This window comes from Brassica napus, chromosome C2, assembly GCF_020379485.1.
Source record: "Brassica napus cultivar Da-Ae chromosome C2, Da-Ae, whole genome shotgun sequence".
NCBI lineage: Eukaryota > Viridiplantae > Streptophyta > Magnoliopsida > Brassicales > Brassicaceae > Brassica > Brassica napus.
Window position 1 is genome coordinate 14444253 of NC_063445.1, and position 27273 is coordinate 14471525.

A 27273-nucleotide genomic window follows, 5' to 3' on the forward strand; every position below is an offset into this window, starting at 1 on the left:
ATAGAGTTTTTTGTTCTTCAAAGAAAAATTTCAAAACTTCAAATTTAGAGTTTTAAGGAGTGAAATTTCATATTTTAAGTTTCAATACTCAAAACTCCAAATTTGAAGTTTCATCTTTTTATTTGCATTTTCGTCTTTATAATTAATTACATATCATATTTATGATTCTTAAATGTTTTTTCATTTATCGTTTTAATCTTTAAAAGTTTTTTTATCCTAATTATTTCAATTTATTTTTATAAATTCAAATTTTACACACAAAATTAAATAAACATTTTAAAATAAGATTTATAATATTTTCAAACTAGAATTAGGCAACAAGAATATTACAAAATAAACTTAATAATTTTTTTTATAAAGATATATGAAGACATAATTATTGAACAGATTTAAATATTACGACCACACTAATAGTCTAGTAAATTTTCTCCGGAACCTCTAAAATATTGTCCAAAATGTTTTTGTGTAACCGAAGATAGAGCATTACAGAAATAGTTTTATGGAACAATGTAATATTTTACTTGTATTTTATATTAAATTATGTATTTCTTTTTATAATTTTATATTTTAGTGTAAAAATTTATAAATTAATATTACTGTAATATTTTTATATATAGTTATTTATAAAAGTTTTATGGATTTATTTTAATTATGACAAATATAAGGACTATAGTGTAAATTACAAATAATTTTGAAGTTTTCCTCTTGAAGAAAAACACCTTAAAACTTCAAACATAAAGTTTTGCAAACTCTAAAATAGAGAGGTTCGGGAGATGCTCTAAGGATTTTTTTTTTTGTTTTTCACCTCCTACCTAGTAATATATTGGCAAAATAGGCAGCCAAAAATAGATTTTTATTCTAAGCTCTTGTATCAATTTTTTTATTCTGTTTCCTGTGTGGAAGGTTGCTCTTTGAAATTTTAGTCTCTAGATTAGTTTCAATTAAGCATGAGTATTTTATCTGGAACAGAAATTCAAACTGAGATCGACCCAAAAATCTTTGAACTAAAACGGAACCAAAATTCTACGAGTACATATATGGTCTAAAATTTCTCTATCAAATTAAAAACTACCCAAATTAAATTAGACCCGAGAAGAATGGATTTTAATAAATCCGACTAGGTAAAAACCGATCCAAACCTAACATGGAAACATGAATTTTCAAAAAAAAACCCGATCTAAACCTAACATAGAAGCCTGAATTTCCAAAAAACCGAAAATCCAAGACAAATAAATTCTTATAGACTAAATATAAGAGCGAAAGATAAGACGCGGTCAATCTGAATCAAATCTGCGAAGAATTTGCGGTCAACATTACATTGATTTTGTATTATATTGCTCAAGGACTTCAAAACTAGCAATATAAAATTATAATTGAAACATAGTATATATAAGAAAAAATCTTTCAGTGGTGTAGCATCAATTAAACATTTAAAATAAATTTCAAAAACAAATTTTAATAATAACATCATATAATTCATAATATGACATTAATATAGGAGTGTGTTTCTCTATATTTATAATTTACAAGAAATGAAAATATTAGTTTTTTCCATCAAAGATTATTTTCTGGCCAAACTTTTAGGTCTTTTAGTTGTGCTTTATCTACACGCTTGAAAACAGTATTCTAGCTTTATATTTGCATGTTCAGTTTGGATTTGACCGGATTTTGTGTTTCCCTCTGATATTTCATCTTAATAATTCATTTGACTTGGATTTTTGGATTTTTGGATTTTCGGGAGCATAACTTTAGTTTTCACTCGGATGTTGATGCATAAGAAGGTTCAGTTTGGGTTCGATCAAAGATAAAAAAAATCATGTAATTTAGCAAATTTTTTTGAAAAGGTAATTTAATTTGGCAAATATTACCAATTTTTATTGTATATAATGTGGGTTATATTTAACTAATTTCTTTGCATAATTTGTTTCAAATGCTAATTTTACAAATTTTAAATTATCAAGAATATTAAGAATTAACATAATTTCTATAGTCTCTTTTAGTTTTAATATTTAAACTTCTTAACTAAGTCTGGTGTGGGTAAAAACCCTATAAACTGGTCAGCAGCAGTGGTTTATTTTACTGGTAGTATAAATGAAAGGTCTAATCCATTAAATAAAATTAATTTGGAAATTTTTACATTAAATCTTTAGTTTAGAAGTTTTTATCCAAATCAAATTTAGTTAGAGGTTCATCATTAAAAATCCAAAATATATCAGTTTTCTCTTTCAAGCAGGCAGTTATTCTTTAGTATTCATCTAGACTTTGTTGTGGGTTTTATATCACAATATAAGACATTGGTGTGCTCTTGCTTCATATAATTTACTAGGGATGAGCACAAACTGAGTATGAGTATTTGTCTTTTCCAGTATACTTGGTTTGCTGCTTGGTTTATATAAGTAATTTGGACGTATATTTGATTTGTTAAAAATGAGCACTTGTTGTTTCAAGTACTTACTAAAAATGATGGATTTGCAAGTTATTTGCCTTATTTTATTACTTGTAAGTTTCTCGCAGATTACCTGATGAATTATTTGATAATTCGTTAGAATTTAAACTAAACAACTTTATTATATATAAAAAATATTTCATTTTTCCTATGATTTAGTTTGTTTGGGAGATATAATATATAAAAAGAGAAAAATTCAAAATGCTTATATAAATATATCACTTATGTGTGATTAATTTATGGAAATAAAAATATAAACGAGTTATTTTATTATGATTTATGAAAATGTTCTTTTATTCATAAACAAAAACAAATAACAAACCAAACAACAGTCAATAGTTACTTTTATTTTAATATTGATATTTACTTTATATTTGAAAGTAATTTAAATAGTTTACTTGATATTTGACTTGGTTAGACCAAGTACTCAACAAAACCGATCAAGTAACAAGTAATTATGCACACCTCTATCAATTTACTACATCAAATTTTCACCAAAAACAAAAAAGTTTGTATGTCACTCGTTTTAGATACTTTGAATGGAAATGTTTACCATTGTTTATCTTGGAAATATGTTTTTATAAGAATTATCTGAAGTTTTCTGGTTACAAAAACTGATAGGAAAATCTTATTTAAAAAAAAATGAAATAAAGATTATAGTTGCGAAGTTTTTTCTTAAACCATGTGCTATTCCTATGCTTTTATGTTAGATTAATCTGGGCAGTGTCACCATTTCATCCCCCTCCATTTGGTATATGGTCAGACTCGCTATATTCTAATCTCCAATGAGTCTTAAATCAGAAAAAGAGTTCCCAAAGGAAGATGTAGAAGAGGGACTGGTACCTTGACTGTTATGGCGAATTCGGAAAAACATGAATGAGTTTGTGTTTCAAGGAAAAGATTATGATGTTCTTGCGATGATTGCTAAAACAAAGAGGACGAGAGGGAGTGGAAAAGCAGAGAGGGGGCAAAAACTGATGAGCTCAAAAAAGCTACCATAGAGGAACCTGAACGGAGATGGAAACCACCACCACCAACATGGATTAAATGTAACACTGATGGAGCCTGGAATAAAGATTCTGGAGAAGGAGGGATGGGATGGGTAGCGAAGGACCATCAGGGAAATCTAGTGTGGACAGGAGCGAGGAAGCTATCAAGATTGAGATCAGCATTAGAAGCTGAAGCTGAAGCGCTCAAATGGGCCATTCAAACTCTTTCCGGGTTTGGATATGCACAAATGATTTTTGAGACAGATTCCCTGGCGCTAAAGAGGCTAATAAGTGGAGAAGAGACAATGTCGCTGACTTTAAAACCTCTACTGTAGGAGATCTCTTTCTTGATGGCAGAAAATCGAAGATTTGAGGTGGTCTACTATTCGAGAAGTTGTTAAAAACTTTTGTAGAGACTGAGAAGCCAGTTGTAAGAACTTGAATCAGGTTAATGAAAAGTACTTGAATCAGGTTAATGAAAAGCGAGTTGTCGAGCCAAAAAAAAATGATCATGGTTACATTTATTCACTAAAATTTCCGAAGATATCCGTTTTACTACTAAAACCATGAGCAATGAGGGTGTTGAAATCCACTTTCAACAGTTGAAAAACATGCAATGAGGGTGTTGAATTTTTATGTTAATGTACGTGTATTCAACATGCGTTGGAAAGTTTCAGCTGTTGAAAAAAAAATTTGTGGTCCCTAAATGACACGTGGCGCGCCGTGAGTGGGTAGAGACTAGAGAGGGTTGGCAGCGTGCAGGCACGTGCGTTGCACGATTTTCCTTTTTTTTTTATTTTTTACTTCAGGATAATATTTAAATGCTCTCTTCCCATTGGCTGTACAGATTTCCTTTGATATTTATCTCCACCCAATAATTGGAACCCATTTATTTTATAATATAACTATTTTAAAAAATATCAAAATTATATCAAAATTCAATATTTTTTTTTAATTTATAATAGAAACTACTCTCATTTCGTTTGGATACAAAAAAAAACATCACTTTTCATTATAATCAACTATTTTAGTGTTTTAAATCTTTTTTTTTTTGTTAAATGGATCCCAATAATAATCCTTTTAACACCCAAAACTCTTCTAATTTTCCGTTTAACTTCCAAAATCCCAACAATTATCAAATTCAAAACCAAACTTCCAACCAACCCCAAAATATACCAAATTATGATTTCCCACCAAATTTCTTCATGTCATCATCTGTTCTGAATTATCCTCCAAATTACAGATCAATGATGCAATATTTTTCTCAAACACCTCCACTTTCTTCTACTCCAACGGGGGATGCAAATGTTCCGAGAGAAACTGAATTTCCCGAATTTTCTATCCAAATAGCTCTTGGTGGCATGAGTGGTGCTAGCGAACCCATTCCCGACGCAAATCCAGATGAATCAGCTCAAGCTCGCCGTAGAAGCCCTAAGTGGACCACCGATCAAAACTTGGTGCTACTTAGTGGATGGATTAAATATGGAACAAACATCATTGTTGGCAGGAACCAGAAAAGCGAAGCATACTGGAGTAAAATTTTTGAGTACTGTAATGAGCATTGCTCATTTGATCCTCCCCGTGACGGAGCTTCATGCAGAAATCATTTCAGCTATATGAATAAAAAGTTAAGCAAATGGAGTGGCGCTTACGATAACGCTAGGCGTATGCAACAAAGTGGATGGTCGGAGAATGATGTAATGGAAAAAGCGCATGAATTATATTCAAGTTGTAAGAATGAACATTTCAATTTAATGTTGGAGTGGCTTGCTGTTCGTGATCAACCGCGCTATGGTAGTCAAGTAGGAAGAAATACTGGCTCTACAAGTAGTGGATCTAAGAGATCCCGAGAGAGTGATGCAAGTGATTTGAACTTCGTAGGATCAAACTCTGTAGGATCAAGTGCTCGTCCAATGGGGAGAGATGCAGCGAAAAAAAGGCAAAAAGAAAAGCAAAGGCGCAGCTTTGGAAACCGTCAACGAAGAGTGAAATGAATACAAACAATTCAAAGAGCAAGAATTGGAACGATTGGACAAAATAGCCAAGACACAAGAGGAGGCAAATCGATTGATGAAACAAAAGACTGAAACAAAAAAAATGAAGATGTTCTTGAAGCTAAGTGAAAAACAACATCTTGATGAGAAGAACAAACAGCTGTTAGAGAAGTTGAGCAACGATCTATTTGGCAATTAGTAATGTATGTTTGTATTTTTCTTTTAATAATGTGTGTTTATATTTTTCTTCTTTGATAATGTATGTTTTTGTTTTTTTCGACTTTAATAATGCGTGTCCATTTTCACTTTAATAATTTTTGTTTGTATGCAATCCATGACTTTCTGATTTTGTAAGAGAATCCAATCGTTATCTATTATTTATGCCAATTTAATGTTTGCTTGGAGTTCAGAATTTTCATCCACTCATTTTTTTATAAATGGAAACTCATTTTCCCGTAAATGTATCAATAAGACAATTTCATCTTACAAAAAAACAATGTGAGCTTAAAGAGAGGTATATCGTACACCGGTTTAGAGAGCGCCGAAAAAAATTGAGAAAGACCATACGTCTCGTAGCAAGAGAAAATACTTCAAGAGAGATCATGTAGCAGCGAATCAAAGGCTGATTGATGACTACTTTGCCAATCAACCTACATATGATGAACAAATGTTTCGTCGGCGATTTCGGATGCGAAAACATGCTTTTCTTCGGATCGTTGGAGACCTATCAAGCAGTGACAACTATTTTACCTAACGAGTTGACGCATCATATAAGGAAGGTATTTCTCCATTAGCAAAATGCATTACTGCCATGCAAATGTTAGCGTATGGTGTTGTTGCCGATGCGATTGACGAATATATCAAAATAGGAGGTACTACAGCATTGGAGTGTTTGCGCCGTTTCTATAAAGGAATCATACGGTTGTATGAGCAAAAGTATCTCAGAGCTCCAACTCAAGATGACTTGCAAACAAATTTGCATGTCAGTGAGATGAGGGGGTTTCCAGGGATGATCGGGAGTATTGATTGCATGCATTGGGAATAGAAAAATTGTCCAACAGCATGGGAAGGTCAGTTTACTCGGGGAGATAAGGGAACCACCACGGTTATACTTGAAGCAGTTGCATCTCATGATCTATGGATTTTGTATGCCTTTTCTGGATATCCGGGAACATTAAACGATATAAATGTTCTAGATCGTTCGCCGGTCTTCGATGATGTTTAACAAGGTAATACTCAAAGAGTAAAGTTTCTTATAAACCAACGTCCTTATGACATGGCATACTATCTAGCTGATGGTATCTATCATTCTTATCCAACTTTCGTCAAATCAATCCGACTTCCTCAAAGTGAACCAGACAAGTTATTTGCAAAATATCAAGAAGGGTATCAGAAGGACATCGAGCGCACATTTGGGGTATTACAGGCTCGGTTCAAAATCATTCGTGATACAACTCACATGTGGGACATATCGGATCTTGCTATCATCATGCTGTCATGTATCATATTGCATAATATGATTGTTGAGGATGAACGAGATACGTATGCTCAGAATTGGACCGATTATGATCAATCTAAGGCAAGTGGTTCGAGTACACCACAACCATTTTCTACTGAGGTGCTACCAGCATTTGCAAATCATGTGCATACTAGCTTTGAATTACGTGATTCAACTATACATCATGAATTGCAATCAGATTTAGTTAAACATATATGGACAAAATTTGGAATGTTTCATGGTTAATTATTTTAAAAAAATATGTACGTGGTTTAAGAGTTTTAATGTTTTTTTATTTTGTGTGCTTGATGATAGGAGTTTCAAGGCTCCTAATCAAATGTTGTAGAATAAAGGATGTCAAACCGGTTCTAAGTGATTCTAAAGCAAAGGGAATGCAAGTTTATGCTTAAGCTAAGTGCGATCCGGTTTTAAAGATGGTATGAACTAAGAACTAATAAGCTAATGCAATAAAGTAATGATCTTTCTTTCTCAATTTGAAGCAAGAGGACTCATGGGGCTAGTCATTTGATCTCGGGTGATGTAGATCCAATCTAAGGGTGGCAAGGTATCAATCAAACACCTTCCTTATGCCTAGACACTAAGCTAAACAAGTTCTATCTCTTGAATGAATGTTCTTTTGGTAAAGCAACTCAAGCATCTAATCTCTTAGGTTGAATGTTACTAAAGCAAACATGGAGAACAAGTCCAATAGCAATCTTAACTCTTTTAGCAACTAATCTCTTAGGTAAAGCAAGCTAAAAGCATTGAAGAGTTGGTTCAGGCATTTCATCATACATCTTGTGGACAAGAAATGCCTAGAGATCCATTTTAGTATGATCAAGACTAAAATATTATTGAGAGCTCTCAACAAGCAAGGAAACAAGTAAATCTAACACTAAACACCCTAGATCTTCTCTAATCACCCTTAATCACCTTAGCCCATGAATCCAAAATTAGTCTACTCACTAATAGACATAAATAACCCCAAAACCATGGATGATTCAAGGTTAAACATGATTAGAGAGCAACATAATCAAACAAATATAAGAAATTATGATCAAGATTAGATGTTTCTTCTAAAAGTTCTTTGTGATTAGATAGAGAAAACAAAACTTTTCTCACTTTGGGATTACAAGAGTATTTATGTGTTTTTTGGTAAACCCAATGGTTTCCATAGAAAAGTCTAAAATACCCATAAAAATGTCTAAATTCGACTAAGCAAGAGACTCGACCCGGGTTGAAATCGCCAACTCCAACCCGAGTCACCTTCCCCACGTTGGATCTCCGCGCGACTAAACTCCATGCGAGCGGGTACGGCTTCCCGCGTCCTTCTCCCCGAGTCGAGACGTCGCGTCTTCTTCCTGGCGTGCGTGCGGGTTCACGGTCCCGCGAGCCTCCAACCCGCGTCGTCGAGTTCATCTCCTCCGTCATGGTTACAACTCGTGGAGGTCGTCGCTTCAAGCTTCGTCATGGCCGAGAGCTCCAATCATCCATCCCGACCGCTTCAGCTCTCCTCCAAGCCGCGACCACACATGACCAAGCTTCCACGGCGACGTCGTCTTGCTTACCGTGGCTGGAATCAGCCTCGCCGTCGACGGAGCTTCAACGCGACCAAGCTTCTTCGTCGCTTCTCGTCATCGGCTTCTCCACCACGGGATCTCTCTTCCAGGCCGGGCTCAGCTCCACCGTGGCCATGGTCAGCTTCACTGTGGCTGTACTGGTCGTCGCCGTCAAAGAGATCGTGAGGAAGAAAGGCTGTAGCCTCCAATGGTGGATTTCTTCCATTTTGCACAGCAGGTCCTCGCACATTTGGTTCGTTACAAAAGAGCCTACAACTTTGTAAATTGCAGAAACATCCTTACTTTAGCCCCTTAACTTTTGATTGTGCAATTTAAGCCCACCGAATTTCTGCATTTTCAACCTCGGTCCCTGGATTCTCGCCTTCTTTCATTTCTGACCCAAAAGTATTTGATTTGCAGCAATAACCTTTCAATGTTGCCCAAAACTTCTAAATGTGCATTCCAACCCCTATGATATGCAAATGAGTATGCAAATGCAACATAAAGACCTAAATCCAACCTAAAATAATCATAATAAGCTAAAATATAAATCTAAAACTCATTAAAGTCATGAGATATCAGTGCTTTGTATCGTGTGTTTTTAAAATTTCTTAATAATATGTGCTTGTATCGTGTGTATTTAAAGTTTAGTTATTTTAATAATAATAAGTTTCGTATTTTTGAAAATACAATTTGGTAAATATCTTACTTAAAAAATAAATAGGTTCTTAATTTTGATTGTTTTATTAAAATACAGATTTAGGTGTAAAAAACAAAAATATGAATTAAGAGTTGTGTGGTAGGATGTTGAATTTTTTAAAACAAACCATTGTAGATGTGTAGATTAAAGTAGGTGTTGAATAAATGAGGTGGAATAGAGAGAAGATGACCTGGAGTGTTAAAAAGAGAAAAATAGGAAGTTGAATACGGGGAGGGTGTTAGAAACCATTGCAGATGGTGTAAGGGATTTGAAAATACTGGAATGCATTATGAACAAGACAAACGTAATCATGGTGAATTAAGTAGAAACTTGCGCAGTTGAAATGCAATAAGGGTTCTTGAGATCGAATACGACACTGAAAGGAAATAATCGAAGAAAAGCTGATATAGAGAACTGTTGTAGAGCCTCGTATATGTTCCAAACCAACATGTACATTTAAAAATCCTTTCTAGCAAAACCATTCCCACATTCTGAAGTTGACTCGCAACATTTTCTTTGATAGTTCACTCAGCCGTTTCCACAACCGACTTTCCTTTCATATCTACAGTAGTTGCAGCAGGCTCCTTTAGAAGACGTAGTTGGTTTTGTAATACCTACCCAGAAAACATTTGATAGTAACTCCTGAGCCCGCTTACTGAAAATGGTAGTTTCCGTATAAATTATATCAACGTACCTCAATTTGGGACTCGAGACATCTCTTCTGAGATTCTAGCTCTGCTTGAGGAAGCGACGAATAGCCTTGAGACCTTCATATGTCCAATCTTAGTGTTAGTTGTTTCTCTACCATCATATAACAAAAGAAAAGCTAAAACAAGATATATACAGGCCAATATGACATAAAATGACATGGCACCATACCAGACAAGTGTGTTTTCAGAAGATGGATAAACAAAGGATCTCCCATATATGGACGCTGCAGAAGCAGCAGCTCGAACCCTAGCCTCATGCCAGCTCAAATTACCACTTGCAGCAACCGAAGAACTCTGGCCATCTGAACTTGAAGTCCCCGTTCCTGTTCCAAGCATAGAGCATCATTAGTCTCCATGTTTTCGAAAACTAATAAGATTCCTTTTCTGGTTATGCTAAGCACAGATATTATTCCCCCATACCAAGAGCCTCAGAAGACATAATAACATTGGGAGTACCGAATCCAAAATTTCATTAAGAAGAGGTTAAATAAATAGTCAAGATCGGTACCCTGCTGCTGCAAGGATACTTGGTGTGCTGCAGAAGCTGTTGATGTAGCATTCTCAGTTGGTACAACCAGTGCTCTGCAGGTAGGACACGTGTTCTGTCGTTCCAACCACGACCGAAGACAGTGTACATGAAACAGATGGCCACATACTAACTTCTTCGCTGAGGTCATTTCTTCACGGCATATAATACAGGTGGCATCATTTCTGCAAACCCCCACGTTAAAAACTGTGATTAAGCAAGTTGCAAATGGACTAGCAAGATATTTGGACACACAAATATCAAGAACTTACGAACTAAGTTCTTCAGGAGTTGCATCAGGAAACCGATCGTTCATATTGGAAGCGATTTTACGATACCGAAGGTAATCAGTCACACGGATCTTGAAGTTTCTGAATGTTTCGTAGAGCTCCCTTATTAGATGCAACGGAAGTCCATAGTTCCTATTCAACCAAAAAAAAATTGATACTTAAATCAAAGATATAATACCAAAAATTGCCATCAAATCCTTTAAAATTGCATGATAAGAAGTACTAATGTGACAAAGAGAAGACTGTTTCAGATGTAAATATATAATTATGCAACTAACTCTTGGAACCAGTGAAACTAAAAGTAAAAAAAAAAAAAAAAACTTACATGAAGATCATAAGGAAGAAGCAGAGGTACATGGACAAGTGAAGCAAGTCACGAACAAGCTCCAAATAGAAAGTATATACAGGCTTCCCTTCCCATTGACCTTCCATGACCAGATCTGTGACATAGAAGGCATACTTCACAATCACAGATAGAGTTGTAGTCGCCAGAATCATATACCTGCAAACATATAAATTATCAGCTAGGCTGTATGATGCATAAGTTCAGAAAGACTATGTTTTAAATCTCCAATTTACAACAAAGATGAGTCCATAAAAGAGAAACCTACTCAAACGTGAAGAAGACCGACATGGAAGCCTTGGGCGTCTGAATATACTGCCGTATAGAAGTATACGTAAAGAGACCATCCAAGATCAGGAGAAACACCATGAAAGAAACAATGCGAACGTGCGAGAGCAAGGTCACGGAAGGAGTCGTCTCGATATACTCGACCCTCTTCTGAGCCATCCAGTGCAAGGCCTTGATCAGCAGGAGAGTCACGACCAAAGAGAGAAACCCAACGGAGAAGTCCTGTCGGAAGATAGTGACGGCGAAGAGAATCTCCATGAGCTCTCTCCAGGCCTGCTCGTTCAGACGCTCCACCTCGGCTTCTCTGAGGGAGCCGAGGAACACGAGTTTGACGAGGTTCCACAAGGCGAGCATTAGGACGAGGCCCATGTTGAGAAGGATCACTAGACTGATCTTGGATGTGGATAGATAGACGGTGGCTGGGTAGAACTGACCACGGCCGCTGAAAGCGTGATAGATCACGGACAGTGTTGCGAGGGTGCTGATCCCCGCGTAAGCCCTTAGCCGAATCATTGTTTCTCTGAGGGGAGAAAGCAAGAAAAAAAAACATTAAATTCAGATTTTAATCGAAATTATAAAACCCAAATCCCACAATGTTTGAGTTTGATCTCGGAATTTCAAAAAAATTGAGAACTCGAATCAATGGAGAAGATCAACGTACATGGAAGAAGAAGTCACGAGCGCGCAGGAGAAATTGATAATCGGAGTTGTGTAAACGTTAATTAAAGAGAGGAGAGGGAGAGACTCGAGCTTTAAGCTGTCATAAAACACGAGCGCAGAGGAAGAAGACGAAGAGAAGGAGAAAGCGGAGAACAATTTGACAAAACACGGTTCCTCTTAATTCTCCCAGGAACTGTGTCTGCGTAAGCGCAACCAATGCTGTTATGACACGTGTACGTAAGGCTTTTGTTTTCTGGTTTCATCACCGGTTTGTTTACACGCTGGCAATCGGTTTTATTTTCTGGGTTTAATGTCAAAATGAACCATGATCATGAGTTATGTTTTCTAAGTTTATTTATAAATTAAATTCAAGGTTTCTAGTAATAAAACCTCTCAGTTAAAATGAAAGAGATTAACGAAATTAAAGTAGAGGATTTGTTTCATCAAACTTTTAGTTGATGAATTATTTTGCGATTCATCTTTAATTTAGGATTTTATTACTAAATAACATTTAATGTTTTAAAACTTTTATTATCACATATTTATTTATGCTTTTAAAAATTCTTTAAAAATAATCATGCGTTGTTTTAATCGAAGCAGGAAAAAAATATGACTCGGAAGTATGAAAATGGTGTAAAGAGGAGAAGAAGGCCTAACTCCATAATTCAATATTCCTTTTACAGCATCACTAGCTTATAGGGATTATATTTAAGGAAATATATAAGAACATCTAGCATCTGTTTTTTTGAGATTTTAAGAACTGACCTATATGTTAGTTCATGGAAGAGTAAAAATCGACACTTACAACATCGATAAAACACATTTTAAGTTAAATTCTTGTACACTTGAATGTCAATTCACTGTCGAAACTAGTTGTTTGGACCATTATAATACCACACTTCTCAACAATATGTTTACAAGAGAAGAAAGTGTGAGAGATTTTGTCATTTAATGTAAGCAACTGTACATCCATGGTTCATAGGATTTGCCTGCTCATACCTTGAGACACGACTGTGTTTTCTTAACCTCTCAAGCACCAGCTCCTTTATAACTCCTGTTCCCATCCCATGGATGATAAAGAGGATCGAACCTGATTCTCTTCCCGAAACGGCCATGTCTAGCTGGTATATTGCTTCTTCCACCCGCATTCCTCTTAGATCCAGTGTGTTCTTTGAGGTCTGAATACGCACTGGTTCGCTCTGCATCTGCAACACACTGCCTAGCTCTTTCATGCTTACCTGTGCAAAGTATATCACCTACCATAAGAACTGATGTTGCAACCCAAATCATCATATTACTATCTGCAAGAACGTGAAAATTATGTGCACCTGTCTCTTAGAACGTAGAGAACGATTAGGTGTTTCAGTGGTTTTGGTACAAGGAAGGGGCGCTATGTCCTTTCTGTTGACGCGTACCCTCATCTTACCCTGCTGGACTAGAACTGTCTCATCGTCTCCAGGCTCTTCAACCACGGTGCCTAACTTACCTCCCAATCCAGTCACTATAACCTTTTCACCTGCTTGCGGCGAGTAGTCGCTGGTATACCCTTCTTCCTCCGTTAACAGGAGATCTTTAGGACAATAATCTTCGATTATATCCGCAACTGCCTCTTCGGTTTTCAGAATTAAGGAATTGTATTGATCAGCCGTAACAGTTTCTAGCTGACTTTTAAATTCAGCCACCAGTTTCTGCATCTTTGACTTGGCAGAGCTTAAATCTTCTTGCACCTTTTGTGTTTCTTTCTTGAAAAGAGCCTTCTCACGTTTCTCAAGATCACGCGACTCATGCTCAAGCTTCATGAATCATATCAAGAAAACAAATTCGTAAATGCCATTTAACCAATCTAATATGTCCTTTTGAGATAAAGAAGCAATATACCTCACGGTAAAGGTTCATTAAATCTCTATGTAAAGCTGCAGCCTTGCTCGCCTGAAGATTTAGCTTATTCCTTTCTTCCACGAGAGACTGAAACAGCGAGCCTTTCCGCTCTACCTCCTGCTCTGGCTTTAACCTCTCCCTCCATTCATGTGCATGTTCTAATATCCTTCCATCGAAACCAATTGACTTAGCCACTCTCAATGCATTTGATTCGCCGGTACTTCCCCACAGTACTCGAAATGTAGGCTGCAAAGTTTCCATGGAGAACTCCATTGCAGCGTTTTGGAACTGAGTCTCGTTATCCTTCAAGCGACTCAAGTCACCGTAATGCGTGGACACAACCGCCACATTAACACGGTTTTTAATATACCGTAGGATGCTCGTAGCGAGCGCAACACCTTCTGAAGGATCAGTCCCACTACAGATTTCGTCTAGTAGGACAAGCGAGTTTTCTGAAGCAATGTTAAGTATCTGACGTATCCGTGAGATGTGGCCACTAAAGGTTGATAGACTTTGCTCCAAAGACTGAAAAATTAACATTAAACGTTTTAGATTTGTTCACAACAAAAGTTTTAAGTAAGCATGTATACCTGAGGATCTCCAATATCAGCGAGAATAAGATCAAACCAAGGCAACCTCGGGCGATTCTTAGCAGGCAAATACATCCCTGACTTGGACATTAGAGAGATTAATCCCAATGTCTTCAACAAAGCCGTCTTTCCTCCAGTGTTTGGACCCGAGATGACGACTACTTTGGATCTGCTTTCAACCTTAATGTCTATTGGCACAGGGAAGAGGCTTCCACCGTTTGAGCTGCTGCCTAATACGGATCCAAGAAGCAACGGGTGCTGCACAGAATCAATATCTACAGCTAGAGATGTAATGTCTCCATCATCCATGTCCACTGTTTTAGTTAGTTTCGGATAGACACCATTCATCCACTTTGCATGTGATGCTCTTGCAAAAGCAACGTCAAGCTGTAGTATCCTATCCAACAAATGCAGTATCCCCCTCTGTGCCGCTGACACCTCAGAAGTCAAAATGCTCAAGATAGCCATTTCCTCAGCTCTCTCGGAGTAAGCGTGTCTCACTTCCATGTTATTAAGCTCTACCGCCTCTTTTGGTTCCATATAGCATGTGGCCCCTGAGCTGCTAACGCTTAGCACGACACCACCTGGAAGCAAACGTTTGCGTGTAGCTCTGATAGCTACGCACATCCTCGATCTCCGCTTGGTTACCGTGGGCCTGTCGATTCCCCCGGCTCGATAAATCTTAGTAGATACTTTCTTCAAAAGAGAATCCAAATTCTCCATGTTTCTCTTCCGTTCGGATCTTATTATCTCGAGATCTTCGCTAGCTCTGTCGAGAATCACAGACGTGTTGGAGTCGATACAAAAACCAATCTTGTGCTCCAATGTGGTCTTGAAATCACAGCCCTCAAGTATCTTTACAAGAGGTGTAACCCTACAAGATATGTAAAAAGATAAGAGCCATGAGCTTCTTCTAACACATTCTCTGCACCTCAGACAAAACTATGAGCTTTATATACACACTAGAACTATCTACAAATATAGCAATACGAACTTTGGATATAACTCTACACATGGAATGCCCTAGTAAAACCAAAATGTTGAAGAAATCGCTAAACCGTTGTTATGTGCTTTATAAAATCGATATGATTTGTAGTCTAGACGCCTAAACATCGCCTAAACCTATGTTTAGAACACTGAAAAAGGAATAGACGAAATCTAACCTACTTTTTACATATCTCATTCTTATTTGGGATCATATTCACATCTTTGGTTGGACTTCTATTGAATCGAGAAATAAGTTTGATTGTTCATCTTTTTGATATGATACTAATATATATAAGGCATCTTCCGGATATTAGATGTCCGATTCGGGCCTATCTGACATGACTGATCAATAGAAATACCTCAGCACTCCACCTTTGTCATATATACAATACACTTTACTAGATAGATATCATCTTTATGGAATACCATGAATAAAACTGTAGCTGAGTTACTGTATTGTTTCTATAAACATTTTAACGAAAAATGAGAGGATTAAGACTGATTATACCGCTTATCACTATTAGCTGCTCTTCGTAGTTTCTCAAAGACTGATGAAGCAGCCATTAGCGTGCCACGCACGGCGCAGAGCTCTCTAACGGTGAGCAACTGACCAGCCACAGCACGCTCCACTACTTCAGACAAGTCCAGGATCTCAGACAGGCCCAATCCCCGCGGCTCCATCGCTTCCATGGCAGCCAGCGCAGCAGCCGTCTCGTCGAGGAGGCTCCTGCTCTCCTCCGGGGAATTTCCCACCGGAATATCGGCGGTTTTGGTGGCGGAGAGGCCCATCGAGGTGGAGGCGAAGGGAGAGAGCTGATTGCAGAGGGCGCGCCATTCTAGGACCTCTAGAGTTTGGCTTTCGATTGACTGTGAGTCGTCGGCGCGTAAATTTGACGAAGAGGTGATGCGTAAGGAGGAGGGAGAGGAGGCGCGTGGAAAGGAGGGGGAGGCGGCGCGTGAGGACCTGAGGTGAATAGCCGTCGGTATGAGTAAATGGAGGGAAAGGGTGTTCATGCCTCTTGTGGACGACGGATATCTTTTTAGCTACTGGAGAAAATAATAAATACAGAGAGGGTTAGTTTTTTTTTTTTTTTTTGACAACAGAGAGGGTTAGTTATCTGTTTAATTATTAATTTTTTTTTTTTGTTAAAAATAAAACAATGGCTAGTTTAGTAGTATTGAGTAATCCTGGACTTCCGGGTCGCTCAGGCTGGATTCAAATCGAGTTTCGTCGGGTCTGGATTCTTCGGATCTTAGAAATTTGAATCCAATATAGGTACCTATAATTTTTCGGATCGGGTTTGAATCGGTTCTTGTCGGGTATGGATCGGTTTGGGTCTATAATTTCAATATCCATAAAATATCTGTAATTATCGGATATATTTTGGATTTGGATCGGTTCGGATATATAGGACTCAAAATACCCGAACTGGACCCACTCAAAAATACCCAAAAACTCTAAAATATCCGAAGAACCGCAAAATATCCGAAAATTAACCCAAAATCAGATCCAAAAATCCAAAAGATACTGAATATCCGAATTGTATTTTCTGAAAATCTAATTTTTTTACCCAAAACATGAAATTATATTCGAAAATCTGAACCCGATACTTAAAAAAATATCCAAAATACCAAAAATATGTCCAATCACCCCAAATATATTTAATATATACAATAATTTTCGGATACTTCGGGTACCTGATCGAATCTCAGATAGGATCTGGATCCAAACTGAAACCCGCAAATTCAAAGAAAAAAGACCCAACATATATTTTAGCATAGATCCTGATACGCCCTAAATAGGGAAGGATCACTCAGCCGGACTTTGAGATATGATCTCAGACGGATCGAATGAGAAATGGTGGATTGAAGGGTCGCACAACAGGTGCGGAAAGCTGTTGATATTCCCAACTCCAGATGCTGCTTGATATGACGCACAAGTCCAACAATAAGGAGAAATGGTGGATCGAAGGGTCGCACAGCAGATGCGGAAGGCTGCTGATATTCCCAACTCAATATCGTAGGATATGACGCACCTAGACGACAAAGAGGATGATTCTCTGCCTCCCTAGATATGACGCACCAGGACGAATCGGTTTGATCAATGGATATTACACACCATTGAAAGAAAAGTGAGAATCACTCTCAAGGTTACAAAAATAATCATTCAAAGCTTATTTTATTTTATTTCACTGATCAAATGACATTTATATAATAGGCAAAACATACAAAAGGTTGGAATACAAAAGACTAGTCAAACCTAGAAATTAGCAACTTATAAAAACAAGAAAGACTTAACCAAAGACCTTGAATTGACCAAAAATCATAAATGTCTTGACTTGACCGAAATTGAAAGATTGTGGTCGCCAAACTCTTCGGCTGATCTCGTGCTTCTGTATGGTCGACGGTCTCTGAATTACCATCAAATTGATATATTATTCGACCATGACTTGTATTTTCTTGTTGGGCCCTTCTTTCTTTGGGCTGAAACATATTCATAAACACATTTTCAGTATACATCAAGTCCATCTCGTTTGTTCTCAAACCCATAAGCCAAGCCATCTTGATTTGTTTCTGCTGCTGATTCGAGCGCATCATTCTCTCCTCCTTTAAAAAGATTTGCCCTCAAATCTGTCTTTCTTTAGCTTCAGGTGGGATGATCTCTCTTGGCTTTTCGTAAAGCTCTCTCTTTTTTTTAATAAAGAAAAGAAGATGAAAGGTAGAAGATGGATGAAGAAAATGGAAAGATGAGAAAATGAACAGACAAGTACCGATTGAGTGGCTCTGATACCAAATTGATACACCCTAAATAGGGAAGGATCACTCAGTCGGACTTTGGAAAATGATCTCAGACGGATCGAATGAGAAATGGTGGATTGAAGGGTCGCACAACAGTTGTGGAAGGCTGTTGATATTCCCAACTCCAGATGCTGCTTGATATAACGCACAAGTCAAGCAATAAGGAGAAATTGTGGATTAAAGGGTCGCACAGCAAATGCGGAAGGCTGCTGATATTCCCAACTCAGTGTCCTAGGATATGACGCACCTAGACGACAAAAAGGATGATTTCCTGGGTATGACGCACCAGGACTGTTGTAGCCCTCAAATCCGTGGTTCAACCAGAGCCTCACCAAACCTCCCAAACCGGCCACCTAGGAGACACCAGCGACAGACGTTCAGTCCAAGGAGCCTATATCAACACCCATAAGAAGTTTGTCTATGAAACAAATTTTACCAGAAGGCTAACTCACCAAGGAGTCATTGAGGCTTGGAATTTCAAGAAAAGCTTCACGGACCAGAAAGTTATGAATTTTACAAACTGGAGGTTCTCCAGCACGTCCAGTTGCGAGTATCAGCCCTTCGAAGTGGATTTCAGCCCAACCATGAAGCGACCTTCTCCAGAACCAACCATGGGCTTCAAGAAAGATGTCTTAGCTTTCCATAAAGCCCGAAATCATACGAATTGGTCAAGGAAAAACTAAGATGCAATCGATTTCCCAAAACCGGCCAAACCGACATCAATTTGGGAAAGTCTCCAACCAATTCGAATTGGTTCGATCCAGAGTTATCTATGGAAGACAGGAGATCATCTCAGCCATCTAGAAGACATCCAAGACATCCTTAGCTGCACCAGCACCCAGAGGATCAGGCGGATTCTCATTTACCTCAACTTGCCTTATTTGGAATCTCAAGCATTAAAACTCCAACAGCTCTTTTTCCTTCAGTCTATGCACGACATCAGTACCTTCCAGACCATAAATAAGATTCCCAGGAAGCTCAGTTACCCCCTCAAACCGTCGAGATACAAGGAGAACACCATCTACATTCATTTGGTCAAGATTCTCATCATTAAGCCTCCAACGGCTAGTTTTCATGGAGCCATCAATCCCTTTGCTTTCAAGTTTATTATTTCAATTTTATTTCTTTATGTCATTTTAAGACGGTTAGAGAGTCCCAGTAGTCGAGCCTATAAAGATCAATTAGTTTGTCTTTGTAAATCACCTTTGAACTTTTATGAATGAAAATACAGTTTTTCTAGTTTTGTCAAAACTATTGTTCTAAGTCTTTTGAGTGTGTGAGAAACAGCTCCAGATCAACCAGGATTATCAAAGATCCCTTCCATAGATCTTTGTGGTGTCTATCAATCCATTTCGTCCATCCCAACTACTAGCCAAGCTTGAGAGAGTTACACAATCAGCAAGCAAAGCTCCATCTCATTCCAATTCAACCATCATTTGATTAGGCCGAGAGTGTTACACAACCAGCAGCTTGATTCCATCAGATCCTCTATTTATTTGTCTTTTTATATTTACATTATCTTCATCTTCTCATTCGTGATCCATTTTGTTCATGTTTGCATAATAAAACTCATAAAAATCTAATCTCTTTGTGTTCAGGTTGTAACTTGGATCCAACCTCTATCAATTCGTGGGTTATCTTCCCCTGTGCCTACAACAAGGACGAATCGGTTTGATCAATAGATATTACACCATTGAAAGAAAAGTGAGAATCACTCTCAAGGTTCCAAAAATAATCATTCAAAGCTTATTTTATTTCATTGATCAAATGACCTTCATATAATAGGCAAAACATACAAATGGTTGGAATACAAGTAACTAGTCAAACCTAGAAATTAGCAACTTATAAAAACAAGGAAAACTTGACCACATACCTTGAATTGACAAAAAATCATAAATGTCTTGACTTGACCGAAATTGAAAGATTGTGGTCGCCAAACTCTTCGGCTGATCTCGTGCTTTTGTATGGTCGACGGTCTCTGAATTGTCGTCAGATTGATATATTATTCGACTATGACTTATATTTTTTTTGTTGGGCTCTTCTTTCTTTGGGGTGAAACATATTCATAAATACATTTTCGGTATCTCGTTTGATCTCAAATCCATAAGCCAAGCCTGCTGATTCGGGGCGCATCAGATCCAGACCCAGATCCGAACCTCTATTTTCGAGTCGGTTCCGGTTTGGATCTTTGGGTCCGGGTAAAATGTCCAAGTTTAGTTTTGACTTTAAAAAAATTAGAAATTAAACAACAGTGGCTAGTTTAGTAGTTTTGAAAAAAAAAACGATTCTCTAAAACTAAATTACCGGACCAAAGTGCGAAGCAAGACTCGATGGCTTCTTGTCTCCATAAGATGAGCATCTCCCATAAGATCTCAATTCTCTAAAACCTTCTCCAAACGATTCTTCAGGGTTTTAGAGAAAAAAAAGAAACTGTAGATGGCCGTGTGGAGTTGTTTACGCGCCTCCTCTATCTCTTCAACGCGCCGCCGTTTCTCTACTATCCCTCTCCTCTTCTTCTCCCACTCTCCTTCCTTCAACGCCGTCGATCCTCTCTTCTCCCCGTCGCCTTCTCTTCCATCTCCCTCACCGTGTTTCTCCTTTCCCCACCGTCGATTGTTCTCTTCTCTGCCCCCCGGCGGCGCTCCCGAGCTTGGACCAGAATTTCCAATCGCTTCTCAAGATATTATCATCACCGATGATTCTTCTCTGCCGGTACTCGCCGTCGTTGATCTTCTCGACGGGTTCCATCAGTGTACAGGGTTGCCTTGGTGGATGATTATCGCATCTTCGACTGTTGCTGTCAGATTAGCATTGTTGCCTTTGCTCGTTCTTCAACTCAAGAAATTGAAGAGGATCTCAGAGTTGTTAGCTCAGTGTTAGTGCTTCCTTCTCTTCTTTGCTTCTTGTTTCATCGTTTTTAAGCTACTTCCGTTGATTATGGTGTGAATGGATTCTGCATATTCTTGTTAAAAGCCTATCAAACTGTTCATTTTTCTTGCAGTGCCTATGCCGATCCCTGAGAGTCCAACTTTAAGAGGATCTATTGATCAGTTTTCTCTTTTTCTTAAAGAAAGTCGAGCAATTGGTTGCCCCTCCTTTTTGTGGTTTTTCCCATACTTATCCGTCCAGGTATATAAACAACTTCTCATGTGAATGTGATATATATAATCTAAGGAGTAGCAACACTTGCTCACTTACCCTTTTGGCTTTCACCATTTGCAGCTCCCTTGCTTTTTCTTGTTGATGGCTAGCATCCGGAAGATGTCACGAGATGGTCATCCCGGGTTCGATTCTGTAAGTTTAGACTACATAGGTTCTATAGTCACAAAGTTACAGTAGCGTTTTTTTTTTGGTGGTTATGTTTCTGATAGAATTTACTCAAATGTGTATGCCATTGCTCCTCGTTTTTACTAATACTAATTCAGATGCATCTACTCGAATTCTTTTAAGTGTTTGTTTTAACTTAATGGAAAAATAGCTAATCATCGGCTGGCAGAAGTAGACTATTCTAGAATTTATGACAAGTATACTCTTTTTTTTATTTATGACTTGTTTTCTATTTGTATGGTTTTTTGGTTTAGGTGTTGTAACTAGAACAGCATTTGGAAGCTAGATGATAGTACTGGAATTGTATTAAGAAATTGTGTACCTGTCTTTGCAGGGTGGTGCCTTATGGTTCCAGAATTTGAGTGATCTTCCTACTGGCTCTTTTGGACCAGTCTTTCCCATTCTAATTGCTGTCTTCCATTACATCAACATACAGGTGTTTTTTGCCAATCGTATAACTTGAAAATAAATGTCAATAGGATCAATATTATGCTTGCTGCTCTTTAGAATTTATTTGTTCAATCAACATTGTTGCAGGTGGCAGTAGTGTTACGCGTCTAACTTTTAATCCCTTTTCCAGATATGTTTTGATTCACCCACAGTTCGTCAAACTACTGGCTTGACCGGGTTGCTCATGAGAGTGAGTTAGTTTAACATGTCTGGCTTGATGTTTTGTAACTAGAACTAAGATTTCATGCTTCCAGATGCTCAAGGGTTGTACTTATTTTCTTTGTTTGTAGTATTACAAGTTGTATTTAGAGATCCTAAGTGTTCCTCTGTTCTTTGTCGGCTATGCTATTCCACAGGTAAGTAATTTTCTTCTTAAAATTTCCTGCAGACTTTGAATTCTTCTTTAAATAAAATTCCTCGCATTACATTTTCTCAGTTATGTTTCTATGAAAACAGAAGCGATGCTGCTGTTTATGTTCCCACAATCTTATCATTTTTTTTTCAGGGAAGTCTTGTCTACTGGGTAACTAACAGTTCAGTAAGTATAATTCAGGTATGCTATTTCAGTCTCTTTTCGGAATTTTCAGTGAAAAATGCGTTTCCTTGTTTAAATTCCTTACCGAGAAATCTCAACTCTGCAGCAATTGTCTCTCAAGCATCCTACGGTATTAGCAAAACTTGGTTTACTGGGTCAGGGGACCTCCTCCCCAGGCGTTGAGCACTCCATGGAGATCACTGAATCTGTGATCAAGTATGTCGACTCAGACTTGAAAGAGCAGACCCTTTCTCTACAGACGTTAGCACCAGAAGAACTTCTTTCTGTAAGTAGTGGATATATTGATCATCTTTTATTTTTATGTTCCGCTTTTTTTTTTCTTATAATGGGTGGGGGTTTGGTGTCAGCTCTCAGTTCAGGTCTTGTCAAAAGGTGATAAAGAGACATCCATTCAATTGCTTCGGTGTGTATTTCCAAAGACCTTCCTCATGCTCCTCTAATACTCTTTGCCTACTTTGTACTTACTGCGTGAGTATTATTGTTTTCAGATTAGCTCTTGAAAAGGATCCTGGATATGTGAGAGGTTTGGTTCTCATGGGGCAGGCTTTGTTGCAGAAGATGCAGTTATCGGAAGCAACTGAATATTTAGAGCGTGCTATCTCCAAGGTTAGAAATGAATTCTGAGTTTTGATATCTATTGAATTATTTATCTCTCCTTGACCCGCAGATGATCTAGTTGGTTTCTGCTTGGGACTATTTTGTACTCAGCAGCAAAATTCTTTATGTTCCTTTCTCAGCTCCTTGATGAGGCTGCATCTGATGCTGAGGATGTTGAACTTTTAATGCTTGCATCTCAATGGGCTGGTGCTGCCTACGTACAACAGGTTTTGACCAATCATTAGTGTTTTAAAAATGATAAACATGAAAGTGCCTCAGGTCTTGATTGAGAAACCTTTAGTCAGTTATGACTCCTTTGCCTGTCATGTTCCACTGACTCGTGACATTTGGTGTCTGAATTTGTACGTGGCAGGGGAATATGAAAAGCGGAATCATACATTTGGAAAGAGTGGCGAAACTGAAAGAACCAGGTGATGCTAAAAGCAAAGAGCATTACTTTGAAGCATTGCTACTTCTTTCAAGGTACAATACTTTTACAATACGTAAGTTTAGGAAACAGACCTTAAGATGATAACTGTTGAAGAGCTAATTATGTGACAAACAAAAGGTTTTGGTTTTGGTTTGCTTTCGCAGCGCTTTGTACAAGGAAGGGCAGAGTCATGAAGCTGCAAAGATTTTACGAGTAGTGGTGGATCACAATCCGGCCTACAAACCTCTGCTAGAACAGTGTGAAGATGAAAATGAGCTCGTTAGCGATCTTGCAAGTAGCAGGAAGGATCATTTCTGACAAATCTCCATTTTTTTGAGTATTTGATAGATACGTTTTCTCTGTGGAGACGGTTCAACCATGTCAATAAGTAATTACTTATATCAAGTTGAATATTTACACGGTATACTTGTATTGAATATATAATGCTTTAACGATATATAACATTGAGATGAGAGAAAAAACGGTTATTGGCGATTTACGAGCGATCAAAAAACGGTTGCAGATTTGGTGGTTTCTCACCACGATCTTCGTGGATGATGAGTTTGATTTTAATGGTAATGTGGGAGTTGATCCTGTCTTTTCGGCCACGTTCCCCTGTTTCTCCATATCGGTTGGAGTCCGATGTGATGGTTTAACCTCTACGCAAACAAGATACTATAAAAGGAGTTTACAAACAAGAGTTTGGATATGCTTCCTTATATCTTTCATTGCAAAAATCTTGTTATTCCCCCTCAGAATTTACGATACTCTAAACAAAATGACAGACAATATTAGGCGTGCTATGCAAGATATTGATCTTGGTAGTGAAGTGGCGCCATTTGTTCTCCCTCATGCGGTGGTTCAACAAGCAGCGGAAGAAAACCGTTTCATTCTTGTGGGACGCCCTACCATGCCGAGACGTCAAAACATTCGTGCCATCATCGCAGCAATGCCAAGAAGTTGGGGATTAGAAGGACTTGTTCGTGGGCGAACAATGGAGGGACGACGTTTCCAATTTGTATTCCCATCAGAGGAAGCAATGGAGACAGTTATCAGACGCGGACCTTGGGCCTATGCTGACAGAATGATCACTCTTCAGCAGTGGTCTCCCCTGATGGATATGAATCTCTTGAACAAGATCCCTTTCTGGATTCAAGTCAGGGGCATACCCTTCCAATTTATGAACCGTGAAGTCATCATTCATATTGCAAGGGCTCTTGGTGAATACATCCAAATTGACTATAATGAAGAAGTGGGGGGAAGAATGGAGTTTGTGCGCATCCGGTTGAACTGGAACATCAACAGCCCTCTGCACTTTCAGCGTAACTTCCAATTCACACCTGGAGTCAACACCTTACTCAAACTACACTACGAAAGACTTCGTGGTTTCTGTGAGACATGTGGTATGATGACTCACGACTCTGGCCGGTGCTTGATCCAAAACGGAGGCCCAGAAGAGGATCCTGATGAAGATAATGATGATGACAACAACCAAGGACAAGATGATCAACGCCACCATGATATGGGAGTTTACATTGAGGAGATCAATGATGAAGGTGCAAACATGGGCGCTCAGGATGACATTCCGGAAGAGCCAGTGATGCAGGAAGCAGAGATGCCTGAACAGCAAGTAGAAGAAACGGTTGAGAAGGAAGATGACTTCTGGTCTGGTGAATCTATGGGTACTATGTATTCTGGTGATTTGAACATGGAAGAGATGTATGCAAGCAAACCATTTGTTCCAAGGCATGATGGTAGTCAAGTTCTCAAACGCAAAATCTGGATGAGTGAAACTACAGACAACAAAATGAAGTTTTCTGAAGAGACAAGAGGGGAACGGAGCAGTCAAGATGGCGACAAGAGAAAGAAGAAGATTGTATCAGAGGAGATGAAAGGGGCTGGAACGAGTGAAGGTCCATCCAACATGTGGAGAGGCGCGGTGGGCCCGGAACCACCACTGCCTCCATGAGAGTAGCCGCTTGGAACTGTCGAGGGATAGGTAAAGACTCGACGGTTCGACGCCTGAAAGAGATACACTACAAGTATCTCTTGGACATCATCTGCCTGTCAGAAACAAAGCAACAAGACAACTACATTAGAGACTTAAGCTGCGATCTCGAATTCCCTAACTATGTATCTGTTCCTCCTATAGGCTTAAGTGGTGGTCTAACCATCTTTTGGAAGCAAGAAGTAGATGTAACCGTGTTGTATCAGTCTGCTCATCTTATTGATTGTAAAGTTATCTTTAATGGAATCAGTTTCTACTTGTCTTTTGTCTATGGATACCCTGAACGTCAACACAGACACCTGTTATGGGAAAGACTAGAACGCATAGCAGTAAACAGACAAGGACGTTGGTTTATAACGGGTGATTTCAACGAAATCCTAAATCACAATGAGAAAGTAGGAGGCAATGCGCGATCAGACATCAGCTTCAACGAATTCAGACAAATGAGTCGGGTTTGTAACTTCACTGACCTTCAACCAGTAGGCAATAGATTTTCTTGGACGGTAAAGAGAGGAATCCACAATGTGTCCTGCTGCTTGGATCGAGCTATGGGAAATACGGACTGGCACCAACAATTTCCTACTGCAGAAACACACTTTCTCGAACTGGGTGAATCAGATCATAGACCATTGATTTCTTTTTTTGATGGTCATAGCGAAGACCGGAGACACAAATTTATGTATGATGACAGACTTCGCCACCAAGAAGGTTTCAAACAATCAGTTACAACCCAGTGGAAACAATATGATAGAAATGGGAACATCAGCCTTGCCCATAAACTTCAGAAGAGTAGATCTCATATATCCAGATGGAAGCGCATGCATTGTTTTAATGCTAAAGAGAGGATATCTACTCTACGCCATCAATTAGACATAGCATGCACGGATGGACATCCTGTTACTGTGAAAAAACAACTCCACACAGAGCTACAACAAGCCTACTATGATGAAGAAAACTACTGGAAAAGAAAAAGTAGAAACCCATGGCTTCGAGCAGGAGGCCGCAATACGAAGTTCTTTCATTCTGTCACAAAATCAAGGAGAATCAGAAACAGAATAAGTGTTCTTACGGATACAAACGGAAACACTATCCACGGTGACAGAGAGATTGCTCACACTGCTGAAGAATTTTTTAAAGCTCAATTCAGTTCCCAACAGATGACACCCATGGATTTAGAGGATGCTTTCCATGGCTTTGCTTCTAGTGTTACTCCATAGATTAATGCAGATCTTACAAGACCAGTTACTATAGAAGAGATCAAGGAAGCTATCTATGCCATTGGTGCTCATAAGGCCCCTGGGCCTGATGGTTTCACTGGCGCCTTTTATCATACCTTTTGGGAAGATATTGGACCGACCATTGTAGAAGAAGTTATGCAATTCTTTGAAGGCGAGTTCCTTGATCAAAACCACAATCACACCAATATTTGCCTCATCCCAAAAGTGAGACCAGCTACCAAGATGACTGAGTTCAGACCTATTGTTCTATGCAATGTGAGTTATAAAATCATCTCAAAGATTTTGGTTAAGCGACTCAAAGCCCACCTCCCTGAGATTATTTCTGAGAACCAAACTGCATTCATGCCAGGACGTATCATCTCAGACAACGTCATCATAGCACACGAGGCTTACCATGCGCTTAAGGTCAG

The 27273-nt window shown here is 38.4% G+C and overlaps 6 protein-coding genes and 1 pseudogene across 7 annotated transcripts; 5 read left to right on the forward strand and 2 right to left on the reverse strand.

Annotated features, from left to right (window-relative positions):
• Positions 1-351: 351 nt before the first annotated feature.
• LOC125581946 (glutathione S-transferase T3-like) lies at positions 352-5456 on the forward strand. The gene has a single exon (XM_048748209.1). It carries the CDS (start codon positions 4494-4496, stop codon positions 5427-5429), a length of 936 nt encoding a protein of 311 aa, XP_048604166.1. The 5' UTR covers positions 352-4493; the 3' UTR covers positions 5430-5456.
• On the forward strand, positions 3232-3770 carry LOC106349927. Its single transcript, XM_013789883.1, has 2 exons — positions 3232-3285; positions 3384-3770. Exons 1-2 carry the CDS (start codon positions 3232-3234, stop codon positions 3768-3770), a joined length of 441 nt encoding a protein of 146 aa, XP_013645337.1.
• Positions 5457-5866: 410 nt separating the features above from the next.
• LOC106349925 lies at positions 5867-6474 on the forward strand (annotated as a pseudogene).
• Positions 6475-9497: 3023 nt separating this feature from the next.
• LOC106346995 (ERAD-associated E3 ubiquitin-protein ligase HRD1B) lies at positions 9498-12231 on the reverse strand. Its single transcript, XM_013786483.3, has 8 exons — positions 12005-12231; positions 11324-11863; positions 11038-11214; positions 10695-10844; positions 10405-10607; positions 10066-10219; positions 9881-9953; positions 9498-9800 (listed from the first exon to the last, which is right to left on the reverse strand). The coding sequence occupies exons 2-8, from the start codon at positions 11854-11856 to the stop codon at positions 9711-9713; spliced, it is 1380 nt and encodes a 459-aa protein (XP_013641937.1). The 5' UTR covers positions 11857-11863; positions 12005-12231; the 3' UTR covers positions 9498-9710.
• Positions 12232-12812: 581 nt separating this feature from the next.
• On the reverse strand, positions 12813-16529 carry LOC106346994 (endonuclease MutS2-like). 2 transcript variants are annotated; one of them, XM_013786482.3, is made up of 5 exons: positions 15967-16526; positions 14472-15345; positions 13882-14406; positions 13332-13796; positions 12813-13241 (listed from the first exon to the last, which is right to left on the reverse strand). In XM_013786482.3, the coding sequence occupies exons 1-5, from the start codon at positions 16470-16472 to the stop codon at positions 12948-12950; spliced, it is 2664 nt and encodes an 887-aa protein (XP_013641936.2). In that variant the 5' UTR covers positions 16473-16526; the 3' UTR covers positions 12813-12947. The 2 variants fall into 2 exon arrangements, with proteins under 2 accessions (XP_013641936.2, XP_022560672.2); XM_022704951.2 differs by having other exon boundaries at positions 13033-13258; positions 13321-13796; positions 15967-16529.
• A 4005-nt stretch (positions 16530-20534) lies between these two features.
• LOC106346993 (ALBINO3-like protein 2, chloroplastic) lies at positions 20535-24041 on the forward strand. The gene is made up of 13 exons (XM_013786481.3): positions 20535-21132; positions 21259-21386; positions 21480-21551; positions 21919-22020; positions 22165-22224; positions 22325-22390; positions 22540-22587; positions 22676-22855; positions 22938-22993; positions 23079-23196; positions 23328-23414; positions 23561-23670; positions 23782-24041. The coding sequence occupies exons 1-13, from the start codon at positions 20694-20696 to the stop codon at positions 23933-23935; spliced, it is 1620 nt and encodes a 539-aa protein (XP_013641935.1). The 5' UTR covers positions 20535-20693; the 3' UTR covers positions 23936-24041.
• Positions 24042-24086: 45 nt separating this feature from the next.
• Positions 24087-26115, forward strand: LOC106349924. Its single transcript, XM_013789882.2, has one exon. It carries the CDS (start codon positions 24087-24089, stop codon positions 25584-25586), a length of 1500 nt encoding a protein of 499 aa, XP_013645336.1. The 3' UTR covers positions 25587-26115.
• Positions 26116-27273: the final 1158 nt, after the last annotated feature.

Excerpts from the sequence above, each read along its gene's own strand:
- LOC106349927 (XM_013789883.1), top strand. The coding sequence starts at position 3,232 with ATGAGTCTTAAATCAGAAAAAGAGTTCCCAAAGGAAGATGTAGAAGAG. Across the intron at positions 3,286-3,383 it reads AAGATGTAGAAGAGGGACTG|GACGAGAGGGAGTGGAAAAG; the intron begins GTACCTTGACTG and ends TAAAACAAAGAG.
- LOC125581946 (XM_048748209.1), top strand. The coding sequence starts at position 4,494 with ATGGATCCCAATAATAATCCTTTTAACACCCAAAACTCTTCTAATTTT.
- LOC106346995 (XM_013786483.3), bottom strand. The coding sequence starts at position 11,856 with ATGATTCGGCTAAGGGCTTACGCGGGGATCAGCACCCTCGCAACACTG. Across the intron at positions 10,608-10,694 it reads ACTCCTGAAGAACTTAGTTC|AAATGATGCCACCTGTATTA; the intron begins GTAAGTTCTTGA and ends GGGGGTTTGCAG. Across the intron at positions 9,801-9,880 it reads GTCTCGAGTCCCAAATTGAG|GTATTACAAAACCAACTACG; the intron begins GTACGTTGATAT and ends TTTTCTGGGTAG.
- LOC106346994 (XM_013786482.3), bottom strand. The coding sequence starts at position 16,472 with ATGAACACCCTTTCCCTCCATTTACTCATACCGACGGCTATTCACCTC. Across the intron at positions 14,407-14,471 it reads CTGATATTGGAGATCCTCAG|TCTTTGGAGCAAAGTCTATC; the intron begins GTATACATGCTT and ends TTAATTTTTCAG. Across the intron at positions 13,242-13,331 it reads CTCTACGTTCTAAGAGACAG|GTAAGCATGAAAGAGCTAGG; the intron begins GTGCACATAATT and ends TACTTTGCACAG.
- LOC106346993 (XM_013786481.3), top strand. The coding sequence starts at position 20,694 with ATGGCCGTGTGGAGTTGTTTACGCGCCTCCTCTATCTCTTCAACGCGC. Across the intron at positions 22,225-22,324 it reads TGACCGGGTTGCTCATGAGA|TATTACAAGTTGTATTTAGA; the intron begins GTGAGTTAGTTT and ends CTTTGTTTGTAG. Across the intron at positions 23,671-23,781 it reads GCATTGCTACTTCTTTCAAG|CGCTTTGTACAAGGAAGGGC; the intron begins GTACAATACTTT and ends TTGCTTTCGCAG.
- LOC106349924 (XM_013789882.2), top strand. The coding sequence starts at position 24,087 with ATGAGAGAAAAAACGGTTATTGGCGATTTACGAGCGATCAAAAAACGG.